The sequence below is a fragment of the Pogona vitticeps genome, chromosome 4 (assembly GCF_051106095.1).
Source record: "Pogona vitticeps strain Pit_001003342236 chromosome 4, PviZW2.1, whole genome shotgun sequence".
Classification (NCBI taxonomy): domain Eukaryota; kingdom Metazoa; phylum Chordata; class Lepidosauria; order Squamata; family Agamidae; genus Pogona; species Pogona vitticeps.
In genome coordinates this window covers 197,134,721-197,162,664 of record NC_135786.1, presented here as the reverse complement: position 1 = coordinate 197,162,664, position 27,944 = coordinate 197,134,721, and the positions used below count along the sequence as shown (strand labels likewise).

The following is a 27,944-nucleotide window of genomic DNA, read 5'->3' as shown; positions in this document are numbered from 1 at the left end:
GAACTGGAGCTCACAAATCCACTCATGCACAACTCTCCCCCCTTCTTCATTGACACAGTCTAATTTTGTGCTGAGGAGCTATTGTGAAACCAAGTGAGACTCTCAAATCCTTACTGCTCTGGCACAAATCCCATAGTTTCCTCCTATAGAGATCCTCATCTACCTTTTGCCCACCCTACTCCACCGTCACCTGTTGGTGTTTTACAACCCCTTCCTTTTTAAAAGTATTTTGGAGGTATGACTGCTGAAAGGCAACATGTCAAAACTGAAATACGGTCTCCTGATAATGTTTGCAATTAGACCCTGGTCCTATGCTTGAGGGGCCATGTTGTGTGGTATACTAGACAGAATGGCAGACTAGGATGCAGGAACCGTGGGTTTGAATCCATGCTTGGCCATGGAAACTCATGGAGGGCACTCATAAAATCACTCCTTAAATACAGTATCTCACTTACCTTGAAAACCCCTGCTAATGTTGTTGTAAGTCTGTTCCAGCTTGACCACACATAAAACACACACCTATGTCTGAGAGCCAGCGTGGATAGAGTGCTCGACTAGGACTCATGAGACCTGGGTAGAACTCCCTGTTTGGCCATGGAAACTTACTGATAGTATGTGACAATGGTGAAGCCACTCCTAAATAGCTCACATACCTTATTAGGTTGCTGTAAGGTGGATATGACTTGACGAAACACAAACCTATGCTTGCTACATAGGCAAAATAGTGTTTGCTGTGGGAGCACCATTAGACAAACACAGGCACAATTCCAAACAGCCAGCCTCATATGCATTCATGGGACACGGCTACGGTTAGAGCTTCATACTTGTGCATATTAGGCAGGGTCTTGGCCTGTGGCTTTAAGCTCACATTTCCACAATAACTGTTGACAGTTACAAATTTGAGAAGTTTAGGTTTAAGGCAGTGGTTCCCAACCTTACTTAGGTCCCCGGGTATTCTTGGATTGCAACTCCCAGAAATTTTGGTTAGCACAGCTAGTGATGAAGACTTCTGGGAGTTTTAGTCCAAGAACATCTGGGGACTTACTGTATGTTCAGGAACCACTGCCTTAAGGTGATTGGGGGGGGGGAATCTGGCCCTTCAAATGCCTTGGACTACAATTTCAAAATCCCTGCCATGATTCAGAGGGCAGATGAGAATTTAGGCTAAAACATCTGGAAGGTGGAAGGTTCCCCACCACTGAACTGGACACAGGCAGGAGACTGTCAAGTTGGGAAAATATGTTCATCCTACTCTCTTCCATACCCCAATTTTGTACAGAATCAAATGTCCCCAATTAGGCATGGATGAGTCCTGGCACCACAGTAGCAGTTCCCATTCTTCTCCCTTTCGTACCTTTATTTTTTTATTTGAAAAAATTTAAGAACAACAACAAAAAGCTAAGGAGGACATACAATAGGACGAGAAACATAGTAATAATTATTTTTCAAAAAGAAAAAGAAAGGGGAAGTGTGTCTATACATAAGCTTCTATAAAAGGCTTCCAAATATCTAAAAATATAGTTGTGATTTATATGCCATGTGTTTATATGTTGATAATGTGGTAAGGACCTCTATCTACTGCATTACAAGGGATGGCCATTTATCTTTCCAGTGTTGTACAGTAAGTATTTTGGCAATCATAAGGACATGAAAAGTCAATTTATACTGACCAGTGGTTAATCTTCAGGAAGCAGGCAAACAATTTAAGACTACATAGGCACTGATGCACATCGACAAATGGCCCAATACAAAATTAATGTGAGTAATATCTTTCCTCTCAAATACGCCTATAACTAGACATAGACATATCATATTTTTATGAGATGCAACAGGAGAATTGCAGCACCAGAACTCGGATGATTTGTTCAAACCTTTCCTAAAATGGAAGTGTGGTACCTAATATCTTCTAAGGGAATACCCAATGTGGAAAGGACTCCGGAGGCCTGGCTTTGAATCCCCACCTAGCCATGGAAACTCATGGGGTATGTGGAACTGGTAAAACCACTCCTTAAATAACGTATTTATCTTGAAAGCCCTGCTAGTGTGTCTATAAGTCAGTTCTGACTTTAAGGCACATAAAATATATTCTAAACTTTTCTCTCTTTTACTGGATAAATAGTAGTTTTAGATCTATAGATACATCACGTATGATGGATAATGCAGCCTTCCCTTGGTTAGCCAAGACAGCACAGTTGATTTTCGTTCCATTCTTAAGACCTTGTGTATCATATTACAGATAACAGCTATTTATAAACAGATACAATGGGCTTCTTTTCCTGAACTGAAAAGCACCTGCCTACACCTGCTTACTCTCCCTCCCAGTTGACCCAGCAGGTAGGACTGGGGCAGCTGTGTCCAATCAGAGCTTGGCTCTATGCAAAGTGAGAAGGGACATTTTCAGTTCAGTTGTCTCTTGATATAAATAAATTGGTAGGCAAAGCCAGGCCCAATTAATTCAGATCTTGCCTTTTCCTCCTCCTTACATTAATAACATGCAAGGTGAACTCCCGTAGCAGTGGTGGAGGAAACGGATGTATTTTTGACTGGTTTTTTCATTGTTTTGTTACATGTTTATTGTCCTGTTTTGTTTATTTTATTATGTTGCGAACCACCCAGAAAAGTACATAACACTAATGGGGCAGTATATAAACAAAATAAATAAAGATTATGGTTGCACTGGTCTTGGGAGATAATTCTTGAGCATTGGAAATCATAGACAGGTGTGTCTGCAGGCAGACAACAGGCCTATCTCTGTCCCTGCTGCTACTCCAAGTAAACATGAGCAGAGAAGAGGCACTAGGAAGTGGATTGTTCTTGTATACAGTATAAGGATCATCCTATCCTATGGCCTCTTGCCTGCCCCCTCCTTCTCTGTCATGTGTTGCCAACTCACTTTTTTTGACAAGACAAACCTCATAAGGTTTATGATATGTCGAGGTATATGATATGTTTGCCCAAAAGGAAAAGAAAGTTGTACACAACCCAAAGCTAAGAGTAGGCAATACCTCTTTTTGGCCATTGAAAATCATTTTAAAATGCCAGGTTTTGGACCACACAGGCTTCATCAGAATAATAGGCACCATATATCTGACCCACCTGCGAGTCTCCATGGCCGAGCACTGATTTGAATCCAGCTCTCCTGAGCCCTCTTTACCATGCTAATCCACTAAACCGCACTGGCTCCCAATAGCTCCCCTAGACTCAATCACTAGCGAGTAGTCCATCAAGATGGAAAGCACACCATGTCCAGCCCAAACGTCTGTCCACTTGCTTGCCTTCTCTGACTGGGAAGCGCAGAAGAGCTCCTGGCTAGATTCACTAAAAGGCAGGGCGTGTTGAGGAAGGGCGACGGCGCTGCATTTCGGGTCCGTGATCATCACGATCACGATCTTAGAACTGCAAGGCTGGAAAGGGGCTCCATGGATCATCAAGTCCAGCCCTTGCCAAAGAGGCACGGTGGGGAATCGAACTTCTGACCCAAACCTTTGAGCTATCCGTGGAACTCGCCGATTGCCAAGGACCCTAACGACTGCCCCTCAAAACCCTTGCGGAAGATTAAACCTCCCTGTCTGGCTAGGCCAGGGATGGAAAGCGAGAGGTTGTGTGTGTGTGTCGGCGGGGGGGGGAAAGACTCTTGAGAGACTGCCGCTGGGCGAAGACAGGCGAGGTCCGGCTCGATGCGAGCCAGCTGTCGGCCCGGAACAGAGGCCGAGGGCGCCTCTGCGGTATAAATGGCTGGCCACGGCAGCTGCCGGGGGTGCGCCGCTGGGGTCCCCTGGCGGTGAGCGAAGTCTCTGCCTGCCTGCCTGCCTGCTTGCTTGCCGGTCGGCCGGCCAGTTCCTGCCCGCTGCACCGCAGAGGCGCTGCGGAAACGCCACCCGGGGCGGCTCCATGGCCTTCATTCGGAAAAGACGGCAGGCGGCACAGCAGCTCTACTCCAAGGAGAGGTGGGTGCCAGGCCGGCTCGCTCCACGACGGCGCCGCCCCCCCCCCCCCGTCTCTCTCTCTCTCTCTCCCTCCCTCTCTTTCGCCGGGCTGTCGGAGGGGGGGGGGAATTGGGAAGCGCTCGCTGCTGTCCTGCCCCGCTTTCCCAGTCCGGGGCAGGGGGGGGAAGGGGGGGGGGAAGAAGAGAGGCGGCCGGGCGTCTGCGGAAGATGCCCTGCGAGCCGGCAAAGGCAGCGGGGCACCGCCCAGGCATCCTCATCGAGCCTGGGACAGAGCAGAGCAGCGCGGAAGGGCAGAGGCGCAACCCCCCCCCCCCGAAGTCAGCCCCCTTTGCCCCGCTAGGCCTCGCGGGAGCCGTGGCCGGAGCCCTTTTTGCGGCGGGCGGGAGTGCGCGCACGAAAAGACCCGGCCTGTTTGACGGGGACGGACCCGTTTCCGTGGTTCCGTTCTTGTTTTACGCTTGTTTGGGACCGGCGCAGTCCCGCAACGCGGAAGTCAGGCCGGCGTTGTTTTCTTGGGACACCGCGATGTGTGCCGGGTTTGGCCTCGGCTCTCTTAAAGCTGCAGAAGCGGGAGTCGTCTCTTGACGCACTCTTTGCCGCACTCGGTGGCGCTTAATTCAGATCGAGACCTCCAGTAGTATCGTTGCTGTGGGGCTGTTTGCGGTTTCTCTTGTTCAGTCGCTTGTTTTCTTGGTTCACTGGGAAAACGCCATGCCTATATCCCTCTCCCAGGGTTTATTCCGCTGGATAGTCTGGGTTTAACCAGGACGTCTCTGAATAAATAGTAATGAGTCTAGGAAACCTCCGGATGAGTTGTCCTGCATGTCGTCTGTGATGCTGTTTAGTTCCATGGTTTAATCTGCCAAGTTCTGTTCTTTTTTTTCTACCAAGTCTTTCTTGTCTTACCAGTTTTTCCACTGAAAATGGAAGGATTCCTAAGGGGCAGGTTTTTTGAGAGCTAGTCTGAAGTCCCAATAAAGGATTAGATTAGAACTGAAGAAGCTTGGTTTCAGATCTCCCTTTGGCTCTGGAAACTCCCTGGGGAGTTGGATCAGTAAAATGTCCTTTGACCATCTCAGAAGCATCAAAACCCTGCTTGGGTTGGCAGAGGTTAAAAAAAAAGACTTGACATAGAGCAAAGGGGGGTGAGATCCATGCTGTGACCTAGCAGATGATGGGGGTAGAGCACCAAGCAAATGTGTGGATGCTGTGACATAACACCCATGCAGAGGACCTCTGGAGAGTGAGAAGAAAAAAAAGGTCAAGGAGTCCAATTTATGCCATAAGTGAAAGAACCTGTAGAAAGTAGTTGCTTTATATTGTGAAAGGGAAATGATGAGCATGGGTTTAGTGGATGCATCGCAAAGGATTATTGAGCGTTAGCCACCATGTTTATGGGAGAGCATGCTGTCAGCATGTCATCTGTCACATTTCCCATAGGTAAGAAACACCAAAGCTAAGTGGTTACTTCTCCAGTGCAACTGATGTGCCATGGACAGAGTTCTTGAGTAATGAGTGTAACCTGCGCAGATGCCTCTCTCCTTTAGAGGCAGGGGGTAGTATAAGTGGGAATGGAGAATGTCTGATCTTCTGTTGCTGAGTTGCATTTCCCAGAACTGCTAGAAGGGATAGAGAGGGTTTGCAATCCTAACACCTTCTGGAGGATCACATGTTCTCTGTCCCCCTGGGTTCCAGTATGGACTCACTGATCAAATCCATGCGGTGATTCAGCACCACTCATTACTGTTACTATAACCTGCCTCAACCATACACAAATCTTGTGAGTGTATGTATAATGAGTAGTTATGTTTTTGTCTTTCCATAAGTGATCTCAAGGTGCACATTACACTTTTCATTACCCAGTGAGTTTCTTTTTTAAACACATTTTATTATTTTTTTCAGTCTATCTACATTCAATTCGTGCTTGTTAAACATTGTGTTACATGGGTTGGTTATAATTATTTGCTTTTTGCATCTTGATGTTTTTATTGACCTTTCAAAAATCTATACTTTTTAACATTTAAACCGTTCATGTGTATATTTTAGTATACAATATTGGCAATTATTATAATATTGCTCTCATAGTATACAATGTTCTCAAAGTCGTCTAATATACCTAATAAAAGTAATTTTGATTCCAAATTTATATAATTTTGAGATGATTTAACTGATGAACGTTGTATTTTATATCAGCAATAACTGAATAGGTTGCTAACACATAATAGATGTTATCTAAAGCATTTTATGCAGATTTTCTTTATATAATTTTTTAGCCATGTCTATCTCCACATTTTCTATCATGTCTATATCAATATCATATCTAATATATGTTCATTAATTACTATTTTTCCCTTATCCTTATATCTAGCTTCAATTTACCTTAAGAACCACAGTGCTATGCCTTTACCCTGATTAGTGATCCCTTATTTTGACTTAATTCCTTTTTCTAATTTATAGGATATGTCCCCTTACAATTCCAGAAGTTAGTTATATACATGCTTTCCACGTTGATGGCCACCTTAATATTTTCCCCCTTTTTCATCTTTCTAAGTAACTCCTTCTTTTATTTGTCTTTTCCCAGTTCTTGTTTCTATCTCTCTAAAAATTCTGCCGTGCCTTGTGCCACCTGAGAACATTTTATACATTTATCTCCAATAGATCATCCAGGCTCTTTTTAATTAGATTTGCTGATTCTCTCCCCTTATCTTCCCTTAGCACACCTAAAATTCCCTTGGCTCCAGGGTTAGAGTTAAATCTCCTAGCTTTTCTCTTATAATTTCCTCCAGCCCCTTTTGATTGGCATACATCATCTACCACCCTCTCATTTCCTTGTTCATTATTCCCTGTCTCCTGTTGACTATAGTTCTTCTTCAACTGTTCCTTGAATAATTTCGCCTCTTCATTATGGGATCTCACTATTTCTAAAATTGTTTGAAGAGTAGTTTTTTTTATCCCAAAATTGGCCTTGTTGTGGCATTATGTCTCAGATGTCAAATAATTGTATTTCAAGTGAAAGTTGTCCAGATGCTTAAAGTAATCAGTCCAATTCTATCAATACTTGCTTCCATAGGTCCACTTTAATAGATTGATCATCTTTAAGGTTAAGCTTGAATCCAGTCTCAGACGTACAGAGTTTTCCCTGCCTAAAGGCTCAAGGTCCCATCAAGTTCAGAACCCAGGATACAGTTTAGAAGTCCCACTTTGGCTGAATTGGGCTTTTTAGGGTTAATTTATCTGTAATTCAGTTCTGTCCTCAAAAAGAAAGGGAATTTCAAACAGCAGTAAAGTGTTCAAGGTCATTGATTCTAGGCTGTTTGCCAATACCTTAGATAGCTATTACAAGTAGCATAAACAATTTTTAATTTCCCAGAGTTGTTGCCAATGATGTTTTCAGGAGAAAGATTCTTAAGTTTATGACAACAAAGTAATAATACCAGACTTCCTTCCTTGAGGTATAATTAAATGTCTAATTACCGTATTTTTGCACCATAAGACGCACTTTCCCCCCACAAAATAGGGGGGTGGAAAGTCTGTGCGTCTTATGGAGCGAAGAAAACAGATTATATTTTCCTGTTTTCTTCTCCTAAAAAACTGGTGCGTCTTATGGAAAGGTGCGTCTTATGGAACGAAAAATATGGTAATATCCAATTTATTTTCCTTGTGTCTCCCTGCGTCTGCTCCTCTCTCCAGATTCACTGCTGCGCAGTCAGTGTTGGGGAATAGAAGACACTGTTTCTGCCATAGGAATTGTCTCATCCAGGGATAGTAAAGCAATACAGTTTAAAAAATATTTATCACACAATGGTAATAGAATGTTAATTAGGTTGATTTATCGCTTCTCCGTTGCCGGCTGCCGACGACTTGCAAGCAAGCTAGTTCAACTGCTTGTTTCCACCTGCTGGTTGATTGGGGAATTTTCCGGATCAAATGTGGGTAACCACTGTTACCCCCATGATCAACAGGCTTGTCCTCCATTTCACCACCTCTTCTGGTTGGTTTTAACCTCCTGCGGGGGAGTCCCAAACAGGTTGGAATTCAGCCCAAGGGACGGAGCTCCGTCCTATTGCTGCTGTCTCATTGCAGCATCAAGCCAGAGGTCCGTTACCCAATGAGTTTCATGGCTCATTTGATGCTAAAACTGGAATGATTTTAATCTCTGTGCTACAATGGATCTCCGGTAATTTATTATTAGTGGGACAAGAAGAGCATAAGAAGTTGGACATTGGAAGCCTACTAAACTCCTACTACATATAATAACATTGTTAGAAGATCCTTCACTTGAAACAGACATAGCGGAGAAAATCAGCATGCATTCTTAAAACATATTTAAAACCATCAAGGCACAACACTTCATTTACTATGGTTTTTACCAAATAAGAGAGCACCTGTTCTAAATAAGTGTATCATCTATGCTGACTTTCAGTGGCCACATAAGGCTGTCTTTTTTCTAGTTTTTTCTGGTATGTTTTCTTTTATGCCTCCCATTCCATGTTTTATTTTCTACAGTGCTCGTCTCTTGAAGGTTTTGTGGGTTTTTAAGTTAAATAGTTAAGTTAAATAAAATGTAACTATTTTATTTTGTTTGTTTTAATTTGCTGTAAACTGCCCAGAATAGTGCATTACCCTAATGGAACTGTATATAAATCAAATAAATAAATAAAATTTGCACCACCTCCATTGGACTTATGGAGGCCCTAGCAATGTTTTCAAGGTACTATATGTGAATATTTAAGGAATTATTTTACCCCAGTTAATTTCCATGGCTAGATAGTCTTCTGACCCTGGGGGTCAATCTTTTGAGACTTCCTCTAACATTCTGTGAATATTGGGTATCATACATAATGCTGAGAGACTGTTAAGAGGACAGGAGGGGTGGGGAATGAAGTATCATGAAGGAGGATGGGATTGGCTGGCAGGTAAGGAGGTCTAAATATTGCAAATAGTATCAGTTGAAATGGGAAGAGTTAATAACTATCAACATCACAGCAGGAGATGATTAACCCTTTCCTGATCTGTTGCTGTATGGCTCCTTGTGCTCAATGCAGATAGCAACTTGGAGTATGCCCCACTGCTGGACATACTGTGAATTCCATCTGACCCACCCACCGGGCCTTTGTGAGTAGGCTCCAGCATTCTTCAACAGCAATGGTTCTACACTTTCAGCCCCTTATATATCTGCAATCATATTTTAGCCTTAGAGAGGTGAGTAATAAACTAGTCACCAGATATTTCTGATGCAACAGAATCACTTGCTCACCCTTAGGAGTATCACATGGTGGCAAGTCAATATAGACTGTTATGGAAAACAGGTTTGGAATGTCAGCATTCTGATTACTTTACAAAAGCAGCAGTTCTCTGAAAGTTTTGTGCACTTAAGGAGATGTAATGGTGAAGCACCATTTCAAAGCCACAGGGGAAAACAGTGAAAGGAAAACACGATCTTGCTGTGAAAATAGCTTGTTAGCCCAGTCTCCTTGGTGACAGACAATTCAGGGAAATGTAGGGATTGTGGCCTGACATGTGGCTAGGATTGGGGAAACAAATGACTATTTGCTTAGTGTTGTTCATGTGTGAATATTTTCTTAGGTTTGTTTACTTCTTTGAAATCCAGATGATTGTGATGATGATGATGTCCCATTAACTCTATTCTGACTTACCACAATCCTTTTCAGGGTTTTCTAGGTGGAGAATACACAGAAGTAACTCACCATTCCTTTCTCCTGAGGGCATCCTTGAACTGTGCAGCTTGCCCAAGGCTACATAGGCTTCTCCTGGGAAGGCATAGTGGGGAATTGAACTCTCAATCTCTGGCTTTACAGCCAGATACCAAGACCACAGGGCTGTCATAGTAGTCAAAAAAGGAATATTGTGAGCTATAGTCAGTAACTGCATTTCATAAAGAATGAGAAATTTCCTCTTGTACTGCAAGAGTGGGCAATTTGTGACCCTTTCAATTGCTGTTGGAGTGCAACCTCCATCTCTTTGGCTATGCTGGCTAGGGCTGTGGGAAGTTGCAGTCTAACAACATCTGGAGGGCTGCACTTGCCCACCCTTTCTATACTACTAATGACATCTGTATTCATTAACTGTATTGTGTTAGCATTGTCCCTTACCTTGGTACCATAAAATGTTGGGTAACCCAGGTGTTCTTGGAGTGTAACTCCTAGAAACCCTGGCCAGCACAGCTGGTGGTGAATTCTTCTGGGAGTTGCAGTCCAAAAACACCTGAGCTACCCAAGGCTGAGAACCAGTGATCTAGAATAACCCCAAATGTATATATTTTAAAGTTCTTAACTTGCTTCAATACAGAAAGTTTTGCAAAGAATCTGGCTAAGAGGCAGCACGTTTTACAAAACATTCTGGGTCTCGTGAGACTGCCCTGAAATATTAGGTGGACAATTGCTTGGTTGTGAACTCCTTGCAGTCCAGACAGTTATAGGCTTTTGCAATGCCTTGAATTGGAGAGGCGGAGGGGTCAAGTCGGTAGTATCTCTTTCTTGGATATGGAAGGTAATGTTTTCAATAGATAAATATCCCCATATGAAGAGTGAGTTCACTATTGAAATCAGTTCTCAGCTCACCTTAAGCAACATGCATGGCAGATTTCTGCCATGACCATGTTTGGACTTTCATTCATAATTTTTTCTGCCCTGTCCTTGAGGAAGTGAATTTTATTCATGAAAGCGTGAATGTCTGGTTTTTAGTGGTCTGAATAAAAGTGTCAACTTTTCTACATTTGGATTTTGTTATTAGTATATCATTAATTAACCAAAATATCTCATGTATATATTGAAAAACATAAGCATACAGTAAAAGCTCCAACAAAACATAATCTCTGCTCGTGTTAGTGAGATCTGAGTGGGATCTTTGCTATTAGAATGAATACAGGATGTACAACTACAGATGTTTGAGACTGTCGTCTTTTAGCTGCCACCTAGAAGGCTGAAGGGTCATCTAGCAGAGGTGATCAGCTTTCAAGTTCAGTCAGAAGGGTTGTGATGCAGTGCTTTCATCCCCCACTTCTTGGGCTATATTGAAAAGATAACCAAGTATTATTTAGAAATTTGTTAGTGCCCAGTTCCAGAGTGGCCTCTCCTTCATCTTCGCATACATATTTCGGTCCAGACAACTTATAGATTTTGTGGTGTGAGTTCTAGCAATAAAACCCACTGCTACAATAAATTGTTAGAAGAGCATTCTGTTATGAACTACAACCACCTTCAAGGTAGTTTTTTGATGCAATCTACTATACTATTAGTCCATTGCTTTCACCATGCTTATTGCTATCATTTGTGTTTGTTTTCTGAGAGACTGCATATTAAAATCTGGTTGCTAGCTATTACATTTGAGCTGAGTGGAAAGTGAACAACAAACTGCTGAGAAGTGTTTAGTGATTTCCTGCTGCATCTTAAAACCCCTGTCCTACTTATCTACAATATTTTATGAATCCTGTCTTAGTGCAACCGTCTCATATTAGGAGGAGGGTGACATGCTAGTTGCTGTGTTAAAGCATTCTCATAATTAATTAGAGAATAAAGAGAATGAGAATAAAGATTAACTTTTCTTCTTAACTGTTTCCAAAAGTTACCTCTTTCATATCTTCTGGGGATCTATTTCTAACTGTTAACTTGTTCCATCTGCTGGTTATGGAGAAAAAGTCAGTCCTTCTTGCAGGACCAAGTCTTGGTGAAATTAGACTTTATTACTTCTTTGTTCACCTTAAAGCATTTTCTAATAGAAACGTAAGTAAATTAGCTGGAGAAAATTTGTCTAAGGCTGGTGTGTGCTGCTTAATGCCAAGTTGTTAGTCGCAAATGTAGACGATCTACTGAATAAAGAAATCTAAGTCCCATTGGGGCATTTCTAGTTGAGGATAGTAATTCTGTTTGGCTCAAACAGTTGGATCATGGAAATAGCTTTGGTTCAGTTTTTGTAATGGTGTGCACTTTTAAAGCATATGCTTTTATCCATAAAACACTGTATTCAGTTTTACATATGATTAACACAATTATTTTAGGTGGGGAAATGAAAGTATAGTGATGCTAACACTTTTGATGAATGATAGTTCCCTCTGGTTTGAATTACTGATTCTTATGCTGAACCCGGGAAAGGAGAAGCTAGTTCATCAGCATCATATAACAAGATCTGCATTCGTCCCTGCATTATACATTGCTCTGCTTCCTCCTGTTGAGAAAGGTTTCACTGCTTATGCATTAGCATTCTGTTTGGAAAAGGCTGGCAGCCTTCAGGCTTCACTGATGAATCTTGAGTACAACATTATACCATTTACTTTTTGAAAGAGGAGGTCACGTTTCCCAAATTCACTGAGCATTGGCCACACTGACTGAAACCTCTAGAAGTGGGAACATTGTAGTGGGCAATACTTTTTAGCATGGCATAGGCAAGTCTAGGCAAAGCTCAGGCTCACGTGTTGATTCCTTCAGACTAGGAGCACCTTATTTTAGATTTCAGAGGCAACAACTGAAACCAGATGGCTCACTCTTGAGATGTCACACAGAGGCAGATCAGGCAAGGGTTGGGAGAATGGCATAACTGTGTCTCACCTAGCTGACAACTGAACACGAGAAAATGGAGAAAATGGACTCAGAATTAGATAAAAACCTGGCTATTTTTCACACTGGCTATTTTTCACAATGTATAATAATAATTATATATTGACAAGTCAATTCTGATGTAAAGGTAAAGGTTCCCCTTGACAATTTTTGTCCAGTCGTGTTCGACTCTAGGGGGCGGTGCTCATCCCCGTTTCCAAGCCATAGAGCCAGCGTTTGTCCAAAGACAATCTTCCGTGGTCACATGGCCAGTGCAACCTAGACACGGAACGCTGTTACCTTCCCACCGAGGTGGTCCCTATTAATGTACTTGCATTTGCATGCTTTCGAACCGCTAGGTTGGCGGAAGCTGGGACAAGTTACGGGCGCTCACTCTGTCACGTGGATTTGATCTTACGACTGCTTGGTCTTCTGACCCTGCAGCACAGGCTTTTGCGGTTTAGCCCACAGTGCCACCACGTTCCTTGCAATTCTGATGTACGGTGACCCTTTTCGGGATTTTCCGGTAGAGAGTATTCAGAAGTGATTTACCTTTCCTGTCTTCTTGGGGCAGCCTGGGACTGTGCAGCTTGCCCAAGGCTACATGGGCACAGTGGGGAATCCCAACTGCTGGTTCTTCTGGCTCCACAGCCTGATACCTAAACCACTGAGCTACCCAGCCAGCTCACAGATGCTGTGGGGGCGCATGCTGCCCACCCAACAAACACCAGCATTGAAACTGTGGCTTTCCTTGTGTTAAATGTTCTCTTGCTTTTATTTTTAAGGTTTTCCTTGCTGCTGCTGAATCTGGAAGAATACTATTTCGAACAGCATACAGCTAACTACCTTCTGAACAAGGATGGCAAGGAAAGAAGGTAAACTAACAACACAATAGATACTGTGATATGTCAGTTAAAATTGTGGAATAACATGTAAATGTCTTTTGAACTCTTAGGCAAATCAGAGGGTCATTAAAAATCTGCTCAAAATCAGTGATATTTGAACCTGATGAGATAAACTACCCCATTATTAAGGTAAGAAGGTTTAATAACTGATACCAAAGTACAGTTGTCCATTTCAGTTTCAAAAGGGAAGAATTTAATTTGTGTTTCTGTAAATTCATGCAGATACCATTGAGAGACTGCATTAAAATAGAAGCACCAGAAGATGATGAAAGAAGTAATTCCTTTAGGGGGTATGAAATCTTAAATGTGTATTAAATACACTGATTTTGATTTATACACTACTAGTAAAAGTGTCCAGCTTTGTGTGAGTTCTAATAACTCTATGTTTGATAAACTGAAGCTGTCAAGAGTCAGGCATATTGTACCTACCCTGTCTGATAATACCAATCCCCTAGACATTTCTTCTGCTATGGTGCATTCCTGCATGGTCCACTTCTATAGCTCACTGGGGGAAGATCTGGTTACTCCAGGAATGTGTCTTAGTTTCTTTCTCTTTACAGTGTATTCATATTTCAAAGCTACATGCTGGCACTTCAGGGCTGAAGAAAGCACAATAGTCTTTAAATACATGTAAATACATGTTAATATGTGTTAATGCATTAACATTGGCTATTCTTATTTTAAAGAGTTGCAACTGTAAGTGTACACATAGGGTCACCAACAGGCATTTCAGACCTCAAATGTCTAGGGTTTTCGGTATTGGAATGACTGGTCTTACAACTAACAAGAAATATATTTTCTCTGGCATTAGAGACAAGTGTGGTAATTGGTTTTCAAATCTGTATTTTAGGGGTAGACCTGGGCAGATTTCTATTTTATCCAATCAGGTAAGTCATATGTGTTCTAAAAATGCATTTTTAAAAACAGTGTGCAAAATATTTCTTTTAATAAGTCTGATTCCTAAAATTATTTGCTTAGAACTAAACAAATGCGAAATCTGGGGAACTTGTTTATACGTTGCATGGTTGAAAAAGCTTGTGGCTTGAACTTTCTTGCTCCAGCAAATACATACTTAGAGTGGGGAATGCCAAAAGTTGCATCTCAGTCTGCTATGCTGATTTGAAATATTCCAGATGCAGCTTTTACTAATGGGGTCTTAGGTCATATGGTTACACTACTGACAGTGCATTTCATCAGTTTTTCATTGTTGCTAAATAAACCTAAATACATATCTGAGTAGAAAAGGTCAAGTAGTAATCTGTTGTAAATAATTGAAACAAGGCCACTGGAACTACAGATAAGATTTAAAATGAAGAAGCCCAGGTCAGATGACTACTAGATACCTTCTGACACTGGAATGCCTCCAGAATTTTTTTTTAAGTGCTGTGACATTTAATTATAGTCAATAGGGACCCTAGGGGTCAAACTAGACTTTGTGTTGAACATATATATGGACTTTGTTTACTGTGAAGAAAAAGCAATGTTGAAATGTTCTCCAGATCAAGGGCCCCCATACTAGTGTCTTTCCAGAAATTCTCCTGTCTCTTCTTTGCTTCCATAGGCACTGCTATGAAACAGCACCCTTGGGAACAAATTGCCTAGCGGTAATGATTTTGGGCAGGAAACTGACACAGGTTCACAACCCTACAATAAAGCCTAGAAAAGTTTCTGGATTGCAACTTTGAGAAAATCCTTGGCTGTTCTGGCCGATTGGTTCTGGTAGTTGTAGTCTGGAAAGGAAACTCTGCAGGCATTGTCCCAGAGATACTGTGTCTTCAAACTAAAAATGAGCATAAAAATGAGTACAAATAGGCTATAGAATGTCTGGATAGCCCCAGTGGGTTAGTTATCTGGCTGCAGAACCAGAGGCTGGGAGTTCCTTTCCCCACTGTGTCTCCTTGACAGAGGTTGGACCCAGTGATCCATAGGGTCCCTTCCAGCTCTGTAGTTCCACAATTATTATTATTATAGTTTAAGAAATATCAAAATGAATTAGTGCAAGGTAAATGTGGAAAGTTTGACCCAGATTAAATAATTTGAATTTGAGTTCCATTGAAGTCAATGTGTGTGTTTAGTCGTTTAGTCGTGTCCGACTCTTCGTGACCCCATGGACCAGAGCACGCCAGGCCCTCCTGTCTTCTACTGCCTCCCGGAGTTGTGTCAGGTTCATGTTGGTTGCTTCGCAGACACTGTCCAGCCATCTCATCCTCGGTCGTCCCCTTCTCCTCTTGCCATCACATTTTCCCAACATCAGGGTCTTTTCCAGGGAGTCTTTTCTTCTCATTAGATGGCCAAAGTACTGGAGCCTCAGCTTCAGGATCTGTCCTTCCAGTGAGCACTCAGGGTTGATTTCCTTTATAACTGATAGGTTTGTTCTCCTTGCAGTCCAGGGGATTCTCAAGAGCCTCCTCCAGCACCACAATTCAAAGGCATCAATTCTTCGGCGGTCTGCTTTCTTTATGGTCCAGCTCTCACTTCCATACATCACGACAGGAAAAACCATAGCTTTGACTATTCGGACTTTTGTTGGCAAGGTGATGTCTCTGCTTTTCAAGATGCTGTCCAGATTTGTCATTGCTTTCCTCCCAAGAAGAAGGCGCCTTTTAATTTCAGGGCTGCTGTCTCCATCTGCAGTGATCATGGAGCCCAGGAAGATAAAATTTGACACTGCCTCCATATCTTCCCCTTCTATTTCCCAGGAGGTGATGGGACCAGTGGCCATGATCTTAGTTTTTTTGATGTTGAGTTTCAGACCGTTTTTTGCACTCTCCTCTTTCACTCTCATTACAAGGTTCTTTAATTCCTCCTCACTTTCTGCCATCAGAGTGGTATCATCTGCATATCGGAGGTTGTTGATATTTCTTCCGGCAATCTTAATTCCGGCTTGGGTTTCTTCCAGTCCAGCCTTCCGCATGATGTATTCTGCATATAAGTTAAATAAGCTGGGGGACAATATACAGCCTTGCCGTACTCCTTTCCCAATTTTGAACCACTCAGTTGTTCCATGACCAGTTCTAACTGTTGCTTCCTGTCCCACATATAGGTTTCTCAGGAGACAGATAAAGTGGTCAGGCACTCCCATTTCTTTAAGAATTTGCCATAGTTTGCTGTGGTCCACACAGTCAAAGGCTTTCGCATAGTCAATGAAGCAGAAGTAGATATTTTTCTGGAACTCTCTGGCTTTCTCCATAATCCAGCGCAAGTTAGCAATTTGGTCTCGAGTTCCTCTGCCTCTTCGGAATCCAGCTTGTACTTCTGGGAGTTCTCGGTCCACATACTGCTGAAGCCTACCTTGTAGGATTTTGAGCATAACCTTGCTAGCGTGCGAAATGAGTGCAATTGTACGGTAGTTGGAGCATTCTTTGGCACTGCCTTTCTTTGGGATTGGGATGTAGACTGATCTTTTCCAGTCCTCTGGCCACTGTTGAGTTTTCCAAACTTGCTGGCATATTGAATGTAGCACCTTAACAGCATCATCTTTCAAGATTTTAAATAGTTCAACTGGAATGCCATCACCTCCACTGGCCTTGTTGTTAGCCAGGCTTTCTAAGGCCCACTTGACTTCGCTCTCCAGGATGTCTGGCTCAAGGTCAGCAACTACATTGTCTGGGTTGTCCGGGATATCCACATCTTTCTGATATAATTCCTCTGTGTATTCTTGCCACCTCTTCTTGACGTCTTCTGCTTCTGTTAGGTCCCTCCCATTTTTGTCTTTTATCATGTTCATCTTTGCGCAAAATGTTCCTCTAATATGTCCAATTTTCCTGAACAGATCTCTGGTCTTTCCTTTTCTGTTATCTTCCTCTATTTCTTTGCATTGTTCATTTAAGAAGGCCCTCTTGTCTCTCCTTGCTATTCTTTGGAAGTCTGAATTCAAGTTTCTGTAACTTTCCCTATCTCCCTTGCATTTTGCTTCCCTTCTCCTCTCTGCTATTTCTAAGGCCTCATTGGACAGCCACTTTGCTTTCTTGCATTTCCTTTTCTTTGGGATGGTTTTCGTTGCTGCCTCCTGGACAATGTTACGAGCCTCTATCCAAAGTTCTTCAGGCACTCTGTCCACCAAATCTAGTTCCTTAAATCTGTTCTTTACTTCCACTGTGTATTCATAAGGGATTTGGTTTAGATTATACCTGAGTGGCCCAGTGGTTTTTCCTAATCTCTTCAGTCTAAGCTTGAATTTTGCTATGAGAAGCTGATGATCAGAACCGCAGTCAGCTCCAGGTCTTGTTTTTGCTGACTGTATAGAGCTTCTCCATCTTTGGCTGCAGAGAATATAATCAATCTGATTTCGATATTGCCCATCTGGTGATTTCCATGTATAGAGTCGCCTCTTGTGTTGTTGGAAAAGAGTGTTTGTGATGACCAGCTTATTCTCTTGACAAAACTCTGTTAGCCTTTGTCCTGCTTCGTTCTGAACTCCAAGGCCAAACTTCCCTGTTGTTCCTTTTATCTCTTGGCTCCCTACTTTAGCATTCCAGTCCCCTAGAATGAGAAGAACATCTTTCTTTGGTGTCAGTTCTAGAAGGTGTTGTAAATCTTCATAGAATTGTTCAGTTTCAGTCTCCTCAGCAATGCTGGTTGGGGCATAAACTTGGATTATTGTGATGTTGAATGGTCTGCCTTGGATTCGTATTGACATCATTCTATCATTTTTGAGATTGTATCCCATTACAGCTTTTCCCACTCTTTTGTTGACTATGAGGGCTACTCCATTCCTTCTATGGGATTCTTGTCCACAATAGTAGATATGATAATCATCTGAGCTGAATTCGCCCATTCCTGTCCATTTTAGTTCACTGATGCCCAGGATGTCGATGTTTATTCTTGCCATCTCCTGTTTGACCACCTCCAGCTTCCCAATGTTCATAGATCTTACATTCCAGGTTCCTATGCAGTATTTTTCTTTGCAGCATTGGATTTTCCTTTCACTTCCAGGCACGTCCACAGCTGAGCGTCCTTTCGGCTTTGGCCCAACCACTTCATTAGCTCTGGAGCTACTTGTACTTGTCCTCCGCTCTTCCTCAGTAGCATGTTGGACGCCTTCCGACCTGAGGGTCCCATCTTCCAGCGTCATATCTTTTAGCCTTTTGTTTCTGATCATGGGGCGTTCTTGGCAAAGATACTGGAGTGGCTTGGATGATACATGTAACTTTCCATTTATTTAAGTCAATAAATGACCATATTTATATTGATCTCAGTTGAAAGGTAAGTTCATGGAAGTACTCTGGCTCCAAACTATGGTTAAAAGCTGATGTTAAATACATTTATGTTATATGTGAACTAGATGATTCTTTCACGTACCTTTAAAAAAACAAAATACAAAGTGCCTTTTGGTCAACAGAACTAAAATAAAACAAGATAAGGTTCTACATTGTAAAAGTAGAACAAAAGAAATGAAAATGAACATAATGGCTGACATCCTATTATTTAGCATAGTAAGTTGGCACTAGAGTATGCCCATTGAATCAGTGGAGATTTGGTGACTCAGCTCCTCTGATTTCCATCAATTCAGTGGGTCTGCTTGAGTTGTGACTTACTGTGCTGAGCAACAGGATTTCGGCCATTTTGAGATACGACTGTAGAGAGTCAGGGAAGAGAAGGAAAGATTTACTTCAAATGAGTACAGCTAAAAAAGCAAGAAGCTGAAGAACAGAGATCACAGCGAAATTTGGATTTACTGCAGTGTCCTGAACAGTCCTTGCTACTGCAGTATTACCATCTTAGAATAAAGCTGTCTTCCATCTCTCCCTCCAGTACAACATAATAGGAAGAAACTGCATATTCTGAATAAATTATTTTTCCTCCCTCAGGCTTTTCTCACTAAAGAGCAAAACATCATTGCGCCTTTTAAAATGGAAAGAGTAAGTACTCTTCGTTTTTGCACTTCAGAAAAAGAACTGAATTTCATGTGGCTTATTGGCTTGTTCCTGAAAGAACATTAGCACTTAATTATTTGAAGATCTTTGTTTAAAAGAAGCTTTCCTTGATTTGGGACAGTAGCTGCCTTTGTTCATTTTTATATTTTTAATTTAAAATGTCAACAAATTCTCTATGCCCATTAAAAATACCATAGGTGAATGGTGTTTACAAAGTACAGTATCTGTTCAGTTTGCCAGATGCCATGAGTATAGAGAACAATTGACAGAAACTAGAGTTGCAGTGAAACCCCAAATTTAGAGTCACGTCTGAAGTGTGCACAGTCATTGTTCAAATTACTTGTGGGCCACTATTCCTGTGGTGAGATGCATGGGAAGCAGTTATAAGGATAGCTTGTATTTCTCAGAAGATGATGATACATGTAACTTTCCAAGTTACTCAGCACTGCAGGAAATACAAAGAGCTGTGCTGTGGATCACTTGTATGTATTTTCTTTCTCCAACATCCAAAGATATTATGCTGCAGTAAGCTCAACACCAGTTAGCCAGTATCATTTGCAAAGGGATATCAGTGTGTAGTAGAGGCAACCCTATAGAATTGCTTGTTTTCTATTTATAGTCTAAAGTGAACATGATAATTCCATTCTCCATCTCAAGGGGAGAGAGTACATTAAGAACTGCTTTGCTGTCCTGCCAGTAGGTGCATATATCTTTTGAATTTGTGTTGACTGGGGAACAAGGCAAGTGATTGTTCTTCAAAATATGTATTGTACTGGATCATACCATTGGTCCATCTCTGCACAGGCTACAGTGATTGGCAACACTTCAGGGATTGCAAACAGAGATTCTTTCAATCCAAACATTTGCTCTCTCACTAAACTCTGCCCCTCCATTTTTAAAATCTGGTGTGTGTTTTTTCTTAAGCGAGATGTGCAATTATGACCTCTTCATTTCAGTGTGCTCTTAATTGTCCTTCCCCTTTTTAGGGTGAAAGTGAATATGTGTTTCAACTGGATGTTGCTGGAAAAGTTGAAGATGTTGTACATACCCTTCACCAGGTCAGAATACAATTCTTCTCGAGGATGATAAAATCTGTTGGTAACTGAATACTTTCAACAAGTAGGTGGAAGCATCTTTGTGTTAAAACAGAAATAGTTTTTCTTTAGCAGATGTCTGGATTCCAATTTTGTGTGTGTGAAATGTTCTCATTTGGCACAGGATTATCACAGTGGTCTTTGAAAGGAGCAAGATTACAGTTGACAAAACTTGCTATATGAAAAGTGGATTTACTCCCTTTTCTCATTAAAGTTCTCAGAACAAGAAGCTGCAAACTATAGCTTCTTAATTATACTTAATTAAGTAGATTTCTGTTTAAAATAAAAGTAACACTGTTGGAAACCCAAGTCGGCCTTTCTCAGCCAGGTATGTTCCTCATGTTCTGGACTACTAATTCCATCTCCCAGCCAATACCAACTTGGAAAAGATAGACATAAGTCACTGATGGGTGGCACTTGTGATTGTTTAGGTACACATTCCATGGTGATATTTGTGAGCAGGAGGAAATGGCTCTGGGGCAAGGTCCGATCACTATGTTACTGGCTTCGCCTATTCCTGTGGGCCTTGAGATCCCTTAATATATGTAAGAAGGCTTCTGCATTTTAAAATGTATATTTTTATATTTGAATAGCTGTACAGGGCATCTCGCTTGGAGAAGTTGGGAGACCAGGCTGCTATGGTAGGTATATACCTGGATGCAGTACCAATGGAAACTGATTTTTTTGAGGTGATTGTGTTAGTGTTACAATTGCTAAGCACTGCATTTTCTCTTCTTTTGATACCAGATAACTGCTATACTGCAATCACGCTTGGCCAGGGCACCATTTGATAAGAACCGGTATGTTTCTCTAAACATTTTACTTCAGAACAATCCTCCTCTAATTTTATTTTGTAAATAGAATGGATATCTTTATGACAAATCTGCTGTTAGCAGTGGAGGTCCATGCACTCTGTCTGCTTCCATTAATATTGCTATAGCTGAGTTCTACATCTTCTCATCTATTTCACAATTATTTTCAGTTTTACACAAGGCTAGATTACTCGTCCCAGAATTCTCACTTGTTTTGGTAAAGAAGACCATAGTCAAATGAGAGGGACATTCCTGTTGTTTTACATTTCAACCTGTATCCCCTGCCCTCTTCCTTACTGTTGATTTCCTCATCTGGCTGTAATATGGCTTGGGTCTGTTCTTGCAAAATGAGGTCTTTTAACTGACTGGGCTGTGCATTATGTTATGCCAGAAGAGCAGAGTATTTAGGCTTTTGCAGATGGAAATAAGTGGTGTGAAGTGAATTTTATATTGCCAATAATAGAAAAGGCAAGGATGATATGAGGAGCTTCTTTCCAAAGTATAGTTACTGGCATCAGAAGAGTCCCTGAGATGAATTTCATATAATAGGAAAGATAGTTTCAGCAGAAGCTTAAATTGAGCAAAATGGCTGTTCAGTATGTTTGTTACTTTTATAGATTTCAGAATGTTTCTGAAACGTTGCATATGGAATGTAAAGCTGAAATGGTTACTCCATTGGTGACTAATCCAGGACATGTGTGCATTACAGACGCAAACCTGTATTTCCAACCCCTTAATGGCTACCCTGTAAGTAAATTGAGCTTACATGTTCTTTGCTGCTGCTCTTTGAACCATAATCAAATGTTTTGAAGTGCTCCTAATAACATCATCCCTTTGAAACACAGAAGAGACTTGTTTGATGGTTGTGTAGCTCCGTGTCTTCAGTTTGGCAAGTTCTGCTTTTGTGTGGCAATGTATTTATTATTTATTTTCATTAATGCTGCTCTTCTGTCCAAGAACACCAAGAACAGCATACATCACAATACAAGCAACCATTACATATATAAGAAACACAACAATCAATAAATAACACACTTCACATAAATGGTAAAAATGCAAATAAAAATTAGCAACAATCTAAAGCCCAACAAACAATTTTGTCATATATATATTACTGTATAATTCTTCACTGTGTAAGTGGTGGAATAACAAGAACTTCATGTAATTTAGAATACATGTGTGAATGTGATGTTGCTTCATTAAAATACATTGCTATGTCCTTTCAAGGTTTTGGAAGAATCCCTTTTCATACCAGGCATGATTTTTATACTAGATGAATATGTGGCACTCCAGAAGTTATTAGGCTTTGATTTGCATCAAGCATAGCCAGTGGTCAGGGTTGATGGGCTTAGTAGTTCATCAGCATCAGGAAGGGTGCAAATTCACCTGCAACTGCTGTAAATTCTACTGTTGGTGTCCACATCTGCATGTGCTCAGTGTTATGTAGAGAAGGAAATGTTTAACTACATTTTCAGTATTCAGATTTGCAACATGTAATTTGGGATTTTGGAAATCCCAAAGTACTGAATGTTTTAGGAGTTTAGGCTGGAATTGATGTCTGTGAAAGAGTTTGCTTCTATTACAAGACAGGTTTCAGACTCTACTTCTTCAAATCTGCTATTTTTAAATGCTGTTCACAGATATAGAGTCCTGTGCATTGCCACAGAGTTATGATGGCTATGCATTACATCCAGTATGCTGCTTAATTCTGGTTTCTAGGGAACATGACACAGTATTTTGAAGCACTCATAATGACATAATACCTCACCTATGCTCATGTTCCGGTTGTGGACATCCCATAGACATCTGCCTGGCTATATGTGAATGTGTGAATGGAATAGAGTGGTGGATCAGATAGGCTTTCAGTATGATCAACATTCCCTCTAATTTTCAGCCCCGCTGGGTGGGGCTCTACTTCTCAGGCTTGTGACTCCACCCCACCTCACCCCATGTGGGGTTCTATCATGAATGGAACCAAAGGGGCTGGAAACAATCGCTGTGGTTATGTGGAGGACGAGCCTTGTGCAGAGTGAAGCGGAATCACACACAGCTGTGCACCCTAAAGGGAACGTTCAGTATGAACCATCAGAACTCTTTTGATGTAACAAAATTTAGCATTCGTATATTATGGACAACTTAAGCTTCAAAGCATATAGAGGAGTAATCTCTTATATCGTATGGCCCACACTCACAGCTCCACACTGCAGCAAGACCTAAGGAAGACTTTCGTGTGTTGACTATGGAGGGGCAAGGGGCACTTATAAGTGTGTGCAGCATTTCAATGACCAACACCCTGCCTTATCAAAACTTCCACTCATGGAAATGTGATGAGCATGTTCAATGTAAATGTGTTTTCATCCAGTTCTGTAGAACTTTTCAGAGGACATGCAAATATTTGTCTTATTTCTGGTCAAGATGGGTATAGAGTGTGGGTTTACCAGTGCCCTGTGTTACGTTTGTAAACCAACATACTTTATACTGGAGTAACGTTAAGACCTGAACAAATTATTGTTAGCCAGATGGTCTTTCTATAATGGTAGCAAACTCTGAAACAGCATTATATCATTCATGAATAATCATAATATGTTAGTATCCCCATCTTCAAGTCATAATTTACAATGTGTTGCTCTATTGTACCATATAACATGGGTAACATCTTGCTCAAGAGTGGGGCTATGTTCCTCTTGTTAGCATGTATTGGGTTTCTAATGTATTAAGGTCAGCTTTGCAGCTCTTTGGATTGCATAATATGTGTGAAATGCTCACTTAATCTTTAGTCACAGGTTGGATTTTCCAGCTTAAAACCAGCTTATCTATCCAACCATTTCATGCCAGCCATTCTTGGAATGTATCTGAATGATTAAGTAATTGTAATGCTGCTAACTCTAGAACTGATGCAACTTGATTTAAAATGTGAACAGTGAGTACACTTCGAGTATGATATAGACTGATTGTTTATAGAGGCTGCAACTTTCTTCTAGGATTCCACAATCTGTGGGAACAGTGGGAATTTCATATCTTATTTCCATACTTATGCTCCTTGCCTTCCAGAAGCCTGTGGTTCAAGTGATGTTGCATAGTGTTAGACGCATTTACAAAAGAAGACATGGCCTAGTGCCTTTGGTAAGATGAAATTTGTACTTGCCTTTTGGTACTTCAGATGCAAATCCTGAACTTAAACCCTCATCCATTAGATTTGAAAACTAATAGTTGAGGGACTTGTTGAAGTACTTTCTGATCTCATAAATACACTCCGATATATTGAGATCTAGCAGGAAGTTTGGGGGTTACATATCTTTGCTAAAGAATTACAGGCTTCCACTTGAATGGAACCAACATTCTGACTATCAGATATTCTCAGCATCATAGCTCATCTTGAATTTTTTGTTTGTTTCAACAATGTTAGCATCCAGTGACAAAATATAATAGGTTTGTTAGAACTTTATTTTGTCCTAGTTACTTTTTGCCTGTTAAATTAAACTCCTGTAGCATGAAATATTGAGACATTTGCCTCTAGCTCTTCAGGAAGGACACTGTCTACAATTCTTTAGGTAGCAGTGCTGTATTGTGCATACACTGCCAGCCTAGGTATGTGTGGATTGTGCCACCAAATATGATTTTGGGGGGGACTGGAACATCCTGTCCTGGTGAGGAGAGACTGAACTTTTTCTATTAGGTGTATCTAACTCTGATTAATATGAAATTCTGTCTCATTACAGTAGAATTACACAGCAGTTGATAGTGTAGCAAATTGCTTCATAAGTGCAGATGTTGAAAAGCTGCCATACATCTTATATATTCCTTAGGGGATTGGAACAGAATATTTATTTATTTATTTATTTCATTTATATCCCGCCTATCTGGTCTTGCAACCACTCTAGGTGACTAAGAGAATATCTCTTATTATGAGGACATATCTATTTTTTTTTTAACCAGAAGACAGTGTAGTTGAATAGAGCAGCAGATAGGCTGCCAGTAATAAAAGCATATACTAGATAAAAAACTTCATTGTGACTTTCACTGATATGTAGCAAATGCCTGTGTGGTTAGGCCAAATCTATGAGGATGATGAGAATGTACTTGTGCCTAAGATCTGCTGTGCTAGTGTCCTGAATGGTGGGATTGCCTGGGAAACTTTGTGATAAATCACTTTTATCTCTATTCTAATTCTTAAGGGTCTGGAAGTGTTTTGCACTGAAAACGATCTGTGTTCAGACATCTATTTGAAGTTCTATGACACACAAGACCGAGATAATGCCTATTTCCACGTGGCAACATATTTAGGTTTATATCACTGTTTGTTTTTACAAATTGCAATGGGTAAGGGGGAAATGAAGGCAGCATTAAGTGCTAACGTATTTCAGTGTTCATTTTTTGCAGTTGTCATTTAAGGCTACGGTTTGTGTCTGGTGGGAAGAGTGGAATGTGGGAAAGATCCTTGTCTCTACTATCATAGTTCTCTTGATTGTTTTCAGAGCTCAGGGAAATAGTTTTCTTTTGATGAAAGCTCCCAGAATCCTGTGGCTGTCATGGCCAAAGGCCACACTGTCGGGGAGATTCTAGGACTTATAGTAAAAACATTTTCTAGCCCAATGCCCATTTGTAAATGTACATGTTATACTGGACAAAACCTACTGGTGATTTTGTGAGGAATAACTTCACCGATTTTTCCACCTAATACTCACTGACCAGATTATGTCAAGACAGTGACCTGTTTTGTCCACTGTGTAACAATTGGCAACTCTAGATGCCTTGCTTAGCCTGTTAAGTCTGAGAACAACATTTCAATGTGGTTGTAGAAGAGCCCAATTGGAAACTACAATAACATCTTCTCTCTCTGGTTCATTTCCTGTTTCATCTTAGAGAACCATGTTGCAGAACACACAGCAGAAAGTTACATGTTACAGTGGCAACGGGGGCATATTTCAAACTACCAATACCTTCTTCACCTCAATAATCTGGCTGATCGGAGCTGCAATGACCTGTCCCAGTATCCTGTATTTCCATGGATTTTAGCAGATTACTCTAGCTCAGAATTGGGTAAGGAGTGAACCTTTGTAGAAGAAAGGAGCACTAGACTCATGATGCTCTTTTGCCATCCAGTGTGGTTATACAGATAATCAAAACAGATTCAGTCTCAGATGTGGTACTGTACAACTTCCGCTGATTTCTCTGGGACTTGCTGAAGGTTCCATGGAATGCTTGCAATTTAAAGCTTTACGAATCAATAGTCAAAATGTAGCAACTGAGTAACATTTGGCCCTGTGCTAATTCACCACATTCACCAGAAAGAAAACAAAAATTTTAATACTTATTGTTCAGTATTTTTTGCTGCTGTAATGTACAGAAAGGAAATTCTGTTACACTCTCTGTCTTTCATTTTACTAGACTTGACAAAGCCTGAAACGTTTCGTGACCTCAGTAAGCCTATAGGTGCATTAAATAAAGAGAGGCTGGACAGATTATTGGTATGTTACTTTTTGTATTTATATGTGAATTTGTACATTTGATACATGATTGTGCCACGCTCCTGAATATGGGTAGTTTCCCATAAAGGTTTAGGGGCACTTTCTAATAAGGTTTTAGAGGCATAGTTAAACATCTGTAATGTGTTCTACTGTGTTTCCTAATCAACATCACCTTAATATGTAGAGCCTTTAATATCCTCATTTTCTACCCAAAGAAATTAGCCACCTGTTCCCATTAAAGTGGAGAATCTGAAAGAGCAGTAGCCGTTTCTGCTATTCCCATTAGCTGAAATGCTTAGAATTCAGAATATTTTACATTTCTCCAAGCTTACTTAGAGTCATTTCAGTGTTGGAATCAGTTGTTTATACCACAGTGGGTAGTTAGTTGCAGCAGTATAACACACAGCTATCAAATGTCTTCATCCTGTTTGTGTAAATATAGATACAAAATTGGAAAAACAGCCAGTTACGTCTAGCATATGTTTAAGAGATGCCTTCACAGACCATCTAAAGAGCTTTAATAGTTAAATTAGTTAAAGCAGCCAGAGGTGCTGCTTAATCGGTAACATGAATAGGCAGCAATAACCATTCCAAGAAATGCAATATTAGAACTTCGTTTCCCTTCAGAAAAGAACACCAGGGAAGCCAAATGTATTTGGTTATTATTTAGATGAGGGAAACTTTAGCCTGTCCATTGTTTTGGCTTTTAATTTCATCCACCCCTGGTAAAATCCAGCACAGAAGGATAAGAGTCATACTCCAAAATATTTGGAGGGCCAGTGGATTCCAACCTGTGATCTGGATGTGAAGAATAGCATCTCATTGTATTTGGTGATAACTAACTTACATAATCAGCAAATGTGATATATCTGTTGCCGGAATAGATCAAACTATAGATACAAAGTCAAGAGTTTGCATTATAAAGATGCATCTTTAACATTTATGTAGGTTATGTAGAAATAGATAGCTCTTGTTCTAAATGTGCTTAGGATCAGGCAACAGATATAGCAGGCTGTTGAAACTGAACAAGGCGAACAGTTCGTTCAGCTGGTCCTGGAGAGAATGCTTCAGTGTTCTGATGCCATATATTGCTCTATAGAGTATATCTTAACATTTGTATCCTGTGTGACAGTTATTTGTGATACTGTAATGAGATAAGGCATCAGACAGAGGGCAAAATCCGGTTGGTGTGACTTTGTGTGGTGTAACCTGGATTAGGTGCAAAAAGTATTTAATTTAAAGTCATTTAAAACTTCCTATCCTTCTTTTAGGTTCAGAGGTTTCTTAGAG

At 40.9% G+C, this 27,944-nt stretch overlaps 1 protein-coding gene across 2 annotated transcripts in view; it reads left to right on the top strand.

Moving 5' to 3' along the window:
• The first annotated feature begins 3,645 nt into the window (after positions 1-3,645).
• Positions 3,646-27,944, top strand: part of NSMAF (neutral sphingomyelinase activation associated factor) — a 44,988-nt gene continuing 20,689 nt past the window's right edge. Inside the window, exons 1-14 of one of the 2 annotated variants that reach the window (XM_072998955.2) lie at positions 3,646-3,947; positions 13,285-13,374; positions 13,455-13,533; positions 13,627-13,694; positions 14,255-14,291; positions 19,215-19,265; positions 20,267-20,338; positions 20,968-21,015; positions 21,122-21,174; positions 21,804-21,933; positions 24,238-24,309; positions 25,362-25,470; positions 26,050-26,226; positions 26,575-26,654. In XM_072998955.2, the coding sequence (XP_072855056.2) occupies positions 3,892-3,947; positions 13,285-13,374; positions 13,455-13,533; positions 13,627-13,694; positions 14,255-14,291; positions 19,215-19,265; positions 20,267-20,338; positions 20,968-21,015; positions 21,122-21,174; positions 21,804-21,933; positions 24,238-24,309; positions 25,362-25,470; positions 26,050-26,226; positions 26,575-26,654 (1,122 nt within the window). In that variant the 5' untranslated portion in view covers positions 3,646-3,891. The remainder of the gene's footprint in view (positions 3,948-13,284; positions 13,375-13,454; positions 13,534-13,626; positions 13,695-14,254; positions 14,292-19,214; positions 19,266-20,266; positions 20,339-20,967; positions 21,016-21,121; positions 21,175-21,803; positions 21,934-24,237; positions 24,310-25,361; positions 25,471-26,049; positions 26,227-26,574; positions 26,655-27,944) is intronic. The other variant, XM_072998956.2, reaches the window with a different exon arrangement.